This window comes from Dysidea avara, chromosome 14 (assembly GCF_963678975.1).
Source record: "Dysidea avara chromosome 14, odDysAvar1.4, whole genome shotgun sequence".
Taxonomy (NCBI): domain Eukaryota; kingdom Metazoa; phylum Porifera; class Demospongiae; order Dictyoceratida; family Dysideidae; genus Dysidea; species Dysidea avara.
Genome location: NC_089285.1, coordinates 1 through 7,960, shown reverse-complemented (window position 1 = coordinate 7,960; position 7,960 = coordinate 1). Strand labels below are relative to the sequence as shown.

Genomic DNA, 7,960 nt, shown 5'->3' with positions numbered 1-7,960 from the left:
CTCACTAGACTAGCTATATAGCCCATCCAAATAGTTCATATAAAACAGAATTAGTATTAATTTTGCTAGAGAGTTTGGAAGATCATATACGTGTATGAAAAGTTTGGAATATGAGATATGTACTCACGCAATGCGTGCACTGTTGTTATAGGATGATTCTTACAGTGAAAAGGAATGGGGTACATCGGATGAGGTAAAGTAACTGTTGTTGAAAGTTTAAAGCAAGTGCTGTATTTGCTTAACTCATACAATGCATCTGTTATTGCCACAGGCTAGGAGTGATTCTGAAGGTGACGGCAGAGGAAATAAATTGGCGGCATTGTCTAAAAGACAGAGAAAGTTACCCAAGGTACAGTTACTATATGGTTGTTTTAAAATTTAATTACATAATATTGTCATAGGATATGAGTAATCCTGACACAGATAATGAAGAGGGTATATTTCCTAATGTATGTATCGTTGGAAGTTTAAAACATATGTATTTAGCTCATACAATTAATGCACAGGATGAAAGTGATTCTGATGATGTTAGTAGAAATAAGAAGTGTGGGAAATTGTCTAAAGCACAGGAAAAGCAGCAAGATGTACAGTCATATGAAACCATTGTATCAATTGCATAGTTACTTTACAGGAGCAGGGTATTTCTGACAGAAGCAGGCAGAGGAAGCGAAGGAAATTGAGCGAGGTATGGTTAGTGGATGTTTACTTATAATCTTATGTTTTTCTATTAGCATACTGATTCTGAAAGTGATGATGGCGGAGGCAAAATATGGGGGAAGTTGACAAAGGTATGTATGTACACTCAGACACATACAGTGTGGTAAGATATTAATAGGTTCTCACATGAGCAATGCTATTTGCATTATGTTACACATTTGGAATGGTCTGAGTAAAATGGTGCATGAGGATTTAGATAATATCCTTGATATTGGCACTCATCCTAACCATTGTCTCAGACTCATCTGAATATACGTATAACAAAGATAACAATGATACCATACTTGTTTCTTGCATCACTTGTGTATTATTGTCACAGGAGCAGGGTATTTCTGACAGAAGCAGGCAGAGGAAGCGAAGGAAATTGAGCGAGGTATGGTTAGTGGACGTTTACTTATAATCTTACATACGTATTGTTTTCTATTAGCATACTGATTCTGACAGTGATGATGGTGGAGGCAAAATATGGGGGAAGTTGCCTAAGGTATGTATGTACACTCAGACACATACAGTGTGGTAAGATATTAATAGGTTCTCACATGAGCAATGCTTTTTGCATTATGTTACACATTTGGAATGGTCTGAGTAAAATGGTGCATGAGGATTTAGATAATATCCTTGATATTGGCACTCATCCTAACCATTGTCTCAGACTCATCTGAATATACGTATAACAAAGATAACATACTTGTTTCTTGCATCACTTGTGTATTATTGTCACAGGAGCAGGGTATTTCTGACAGAAGCAGGCAGAGGAAGCGAAGGAAATTGAGCGAGGTATGGTTAGTGGACGTTTACTTATAATCTTACATACGTATTGTTTTTCTATTAGCATACTGATTCTGACAGTGATGATGGTGGAGGCAAAGTATGGGGGAAGTTGCCTAAGGTATGTATGTACACTCAGACACATACAGTGTGGTAAGATATTAATAGGTTCTCACATGAGCAATGCTTTTTGCATTATGTTACACATTTGGAATGGTCTGAGTAAAATGGTGCATGAGGATTTAGATAATATCCTTGATATTGGCACTCATCCTAACCATTGTCTCAGACTCATCTGAATATACATATAACAAAGATAACAATGATACCATATACTTGTTTCTTGCATCACTTGTGTATTATTGTCACAGGAGCAGGGTATTTCTGATAGAAACAAAGGGAGGAAGAGAAGGAAATTGAGAAAGGTATGGTTAATGGGCATTAACCCATAATCTTACATATTGTTTTTTCTATTAGAATACTGATTCTGACAGTGAGGATATTGGAGGAAAAACATGGGGCAAGTTGCCTAAGGTATGTACACACAGACACCAGAGGAGGTTGGAAGGGTGCACGTGAGCCCAATGGGTTTGTACTGAAAAGCATACAGAACAACTTCTGCTACTGAAATACCACCAGATCGATGAAATATGGTGAGTATATAACAGCAGTCCTGTTAAGCCCCATTGAATATTATATTATTAACTTTAGCTCTCTAGAGATCACGTGAGATCTCGTGCCAGGTTGTTGATGAACAAGACAGGAGTCTCACTCAAGAAAAAAGTAACGTTTAGTTCTCAGAATTTCCTATGCGTAAAGACAGCAGTAATGTTTCATTTGCTTAAGCCGGGGAGCATACGAGACTACAAAGACACGTAGAGGGTCCCCTTTCCGATGATAAGTGACGAACGATAAAAACAATTGTTTGCCACCAAGAAGGTTAGAGAGATGAATCCCATGACCACCATTTCAATACTGGCTGCCCACCTTAGAATCACAAGAATGTAATTAGCATGAATTTTATTTTGTAACATTTATTACATTTCCAACCTACTCTGCACAGACACATACAGTGTGGTAAGATGTTATTAGGTTCTCACATGAGTAATGCTGTTTGCATAATGTTACACATTTGGAATGATTTGAGTAAAATGGTGTATGAGGATTCGGATAATACGTATGTAGATATCCTTGATATACTGTAGGTACTCATCCTAAAATCTTTATCTCAGACTCATCTGAATATATAACAAAGATAACAATGATACCATACTTGTTTCTTGCATCACTTTTGTATTATTGTCACAGGAGCAGGGTAATTCTGACAGAAACAAGGGGAGGAAGCGAAGGAAACTGAGCGAGGTATGGTTACTGGACGTTAACCTATAACCTTACTTATTGTTTCTCTATTATCAGAGGGAATCTGACAGTGATGATAGTGGAGGCAAAATGTGGGGAAAGTTGCCTAAGGTATGTATGTACACACAGACACATACAGTGTGGTAAGATAGTAACGGGCTCTTAAATGAGTAACCCTGTTTGTGTAATGCTATTACACCCCCTGTATGCTACACACTTATAGCACTTTGAATAATATGAAGTATGAACACATTGATAGTATCCTTGATATTAGGCCTCAGGTCTGGACATGTAATAAATATACATACTACTCATTTCTTGGAATGGGTATTTCTTATACCATGTGATTTATGTTTGGTACTTCAGCAACTATTGTGGTCCTACAACTGAATTCTTTTCTTGCATGTGCACTTGTATAACTTGGTTGGGTTTCATGGTATGTTTAGTACACAGAATAAATTTACTGTGATGTCATAGGGCTCAAGTAGCTTCCCACCATCAACTCCAGCAGAATCATCAGATGAAAGTGCACTACCATTGCCACCAATAAATAGAAAACGTCGTCAACTGCCTTTGTTACTTGAAGAGGTAATTATATGCAGGCTTGTATCATAGCTATGCATAATTATAGTTATGTAAGTATGAAGTTATGCCGCAATGGCTAAATTGTCTATAGGCCTTATTTCTTGATTTATCCTGATTTCCCTTAAGAATGATGTCCCCTATATTTTTGAGTATTGTTTTCTATGGCAACCAAGATTATCCCATGACGGTAGTCCCATGTTAACACATATTAATTACTATTACATATAATGCTCCATTCATCCTTCTGAGTTATTTGAGTCAAAATAAGGATTTATGGTTTACATTACCACCCCAGGGATACTCTCAAATGCTGCAGCACAAGTTGCTATAGACCTTCAGCACTGGACACTGTAAAGCGTAATAATAATAATAATACCTTCTTGTTTTGTGGCTTTTTTCAGCGATCCCTATTCTCCTTAAAATTTCTAATTATTTATTCATTTATAGTATGTGTGCTTTTTATTACTCCACTCAGGGATGATCGGGGGGGGTAGATGGGGTGGGTGGCCACCAGCCACCATGAATGGCCATGCAACCACTCACACAATACTGAAATGATATCATACTAATCATATTAAACACTTGTAGTACACATTCCTCAATTATGCTTAGCCATGCAGCATATTTTATCGACATTTAGTGGCAAATTAAATCCTTGCATTGCAGTAAAACTTTCAAATGCAATTGTGTTCATTTTCAGCTGGAGTTAACTGGATATCATAACACAGATGCCAACAATTTGCTGACTACAAGTTCATTTAGCTATATAGTTACCAATATTATGGCATGTCACTTTCCAGTGCTGGTTCTTTAGCTACAGTGCTCACTACAAGTGGCCAGCACAGCATTTAACTAAACCACTTCCAGATTCAATCCTGGGAGGGCAAATTTTCATTTTTTCTGGGAGTGGGGGCATGCTCTCAAACAGACTAGAGCATGGTACAGTACTAAGCAAAAAAATCCCTACTTCATATCTTTAAATTTTACTGTTATATATGGTAACGCTCAAAATATTTGAAAGACCCAAACCTGAAATCTCAACCAGCAACCCCCCTTGATTTATTTCTGGACCAGTATCTGCCACTATGGATTTGCAATTTGTTTTATTAATTAATGAAGATTGTTGGGGATAGAACAATTTTGTATTCTACGTATAGGCCACCTTCGGTATACGCAAGAGACTGATTGAATTGCAATGTGAAATATGTGTAGACAAAGTCTCCTAATATGTGCTAGAATTTATATAATTGTTTTAATAACTGTGTACACTTCGTTGCTTATTAGAGTATCTACGTGACTGCGCATTTTGACAAGAAGAAACAGCCCGGTTTGGGCTGTTATAATTCAAAAATAACATCAAGAATAAGTCACAGCCACACACACTTATCCATTCAGCAAGCCTTGCTACTTTTTATCCTGGGATTCTCCTTGTAAACTTCATTATGCCTGTGAAACACAATAATATAACAACAATATGAACAAAATGGCAAATTTCAGTTTTGTCTGAAATATACTTACTGTTTCCTCTCTACTTGATACTCACTAGTGGACCTATACTCCTTGCAAAGAATCACCAGATGGTTGTTTTGAGTTGAAGAATGTGCTTTTCAAGGTGGTTTTTGGTGTGTGTTCTATTAGGGTTTTTGCAAAAAAAACATGGGTGATCCCTATTATTAACCGCTATCGTGGTCCTTGATAGTATTTTCATTTAAAAGTAAAATGGCTTTACAAATGCAAATTTAAATGCTTTAAATTTATCCAAGACTTTTCCAAACTTATTTTCAACAGGAGGGCCTGTGCTCCCCCAGGCCCCACCTTTGAATTGCTTACGTATGCATGTTAGACTGAGACTGCTCAAGAAGTTATTGACCATTCAACGAAGCATATGATTAAGAGTTCATAATTTTAGTAGTAGGAGAGAGTGTCTAACTGAAATACATTCACCAAACACACTGCATTAAATAACTCAGTCTTTTCTCAAAATTAATAAAGGCTTGACCTTATCAACACCAATCAACAGTTCTCTATCACCAGTAGAGGTATTAATTTGATCAAAGCTGAGCTTAACACAGTGTGTTTGTACAGGCCATACTCCCATACAAATACCTATTATGAACTCTTGGTATGATGACCCACCAACAATATATCTAAGTTAATTGACTGGATGTGGTTATTGCAGCAATATATATACTAATAGTACTCGACTTTGAAGATCATCCCACCTCAGCATTACATAATGAATAAATTTGGCAACCCTTATACTGCGGTTTTCCAGGTTCTTGCAATTCAAAGCGTCATGCGCTAACTTTGTGCGCTCACGCATGCGCGGATTTTTAAATTTACGCGGTACCCCCGGTAAACCATGACATCATTAATAAGGCAAAGGTATAGCTGTGAACCGTCTCGCGCTAGTGCTTACAGTGACGATATTAGATGGCGGATTGTGTGGCAAAAGGAAGTTATGAAATTGTCTGATAAAGAAGTGGCCAGTAATTTATGCATTGATCCTACCACTGTGCACAGAATTTACATGCTCTTTAGAACAAAAGGAGATGTGAACAAGAAACCATATCCAGCTGAGAATGCATTTAAGAAGCTGACTGAACCGGTGCAGTTTTTTCTAGCTCAATTACTGTTGACAAAGCCAGGAATATATCTTAGAGAGATCCAACTGGAGTTGGAAATCCAGCTAGGTGTAGTTGTGAGCTTAAGTTGCCTTTGTAAATACTTGCACAAGGCTGGCTTCACCCACCAACAGATGTCCAAATATGCAATTCAAAGAGATGAGGATTTAAGAAAGCAGTATGCTGATGATGTGTCCCTCTACACTCCTGAAATGATGATATTTTTAGATGAAACAGGAAGTGATGGAAGAGATGCTCTAAGGAGAAAAGGATACAGTATGAGAGGGAAACCAGCAAGGAATCAGCAGCTTTTCATCAGAGGTGAACATGTTTCAGTCATTTCATTCCTTTCCATTGAAGGAATTTTAGGCTGCAGTATAGTGCGGGGTGGTGTGAATGCATGTGAAGTATTTTATGATATAATTCTAAAACATTTGGTAAATATATTGATGCCTTTTGATGGAGTAAACAAAAACAGTGTAGTCATCATGGATAACTGTTCTATTCACCACACAAAAGAAGTAGTTGATGTAATTGAAGACACTGGTGCTATCTTGCACTTTCTGCCCCCTTACTCACCAGACTACAATCCTATTGAGAATGCATTTTCTAAGGTTAAAACTGTAATGAAAAGTATGGAATTAGAGATGCAAGTTTTGGAAGATATTGATACAATAATCTATGCAGCATTCTCATCAGTATCTTCAAACGACTGTAAAGAATGGATTAAAACATCTGGTATTTACAACATGTAAACACACACACAATAACAATGTTGTAAACACAAATAACAGCTTATATAATCACATGTGATAACAACACTTGTCATCACTACTCTCACTTAATTAAGTTTACGCAAAGTCCTAAAAATTTCACTTTTTTGCTCTTTGAGCTCTTCTTCTGTCAAAACATCATCATCAAACAACCTTTTCAGCACACTCAATTGACTAAGACATTTGCCTCTAATCTCTGCAGCTTTTCCAGGTGAAGGTTGACTTTCACTTGTACTTGCAATAACAGTTTGTTGAAAAGAAGGAGACTGTGTAGTACTGACTTGTGATGGGTTGAAGGCTGCCTTAACCAAAGCACTTGCTGTAGAGATAATGGTTTGCTCCACATCATCCATTCGCTTTCGCTTCTTTTGGGCTGGTGCAACACCAGTAATCAGAGGAATTCGTGGTGGATCTTGTTTACTTACATGAATACCATTTTGAATCATTCGTGCCCACAAGCGATATTGTGGTTCAGTGTAGTCCTCATCAGAATGAATTTCCTTCAGTTCATCTACAAGCCTATCAATTTCTGCTTCCCTATCAGCTTGCTTTGTACTTGTGTCTTTTTTCTGATTACTTCCATCTTCATATCCATCACACCACAAAAGAATATCCCTCTTTTTTGCTGATTCAAATGACAAATACATTTTATCCAAATCATCCTGACTACAGACCCACATCTTCATGGACTGCCGACCTTCGAAGTACCCAACATTAAACGTAGTTGTTGCTGGAACTTGTGTCCCAAACTGATCCATTAGTTTCACTTTCAAGTCCATTACACACGAGAATCGGCTATTAAAGTGGTGTAGCTCTCTAATTAAAGCTTCCCTCTTTCGGTTAGGTGGAATTATCTTCACCTTGTAGAAGTAGCTGGTCTGTAAAACCAATTATATGCATGTAATATCCACTTATCATTTAGCTACATATAAAGTTTAATTGAATACTTAGGAATATTGGAGCAGAATACGAAATACAATACATTCTTTAGTTATATGATCAAAATTATTATTGCTTTAATGTCTAACTCCTGGCTCCCTTTGTAAAAGCTAGGTTCATTTGTAACAGCTATTAATTATTAGCAATGAAATCATTATTGCTTTAATACGGGTTCATCAAAATGATTAATGTGCA

General features: G+C 37.1%; 1 protein-coding gene across 1 annotated transcript; it reads left to right on the top strand.

Annotated features, from left to right (window-relative positions):
• Positions 1 to 5,791: 5,791 nt before the first annotated feature.
• Positions 5,792 to 6,808, top strand: LOC136244794 (uncharacterized). The gene has a single exon (XM_066036346.1). The coding sequence runs from the start codon at positions 5,792 to 5,794 to the stop codon at positions 6,806 to 6,808; it is 1,017 nt and encodes a 338-aa protein (XP_065892418.1).
• Positions 6,809 to 7,960: the final 1,152 nt, after the last annotated feature.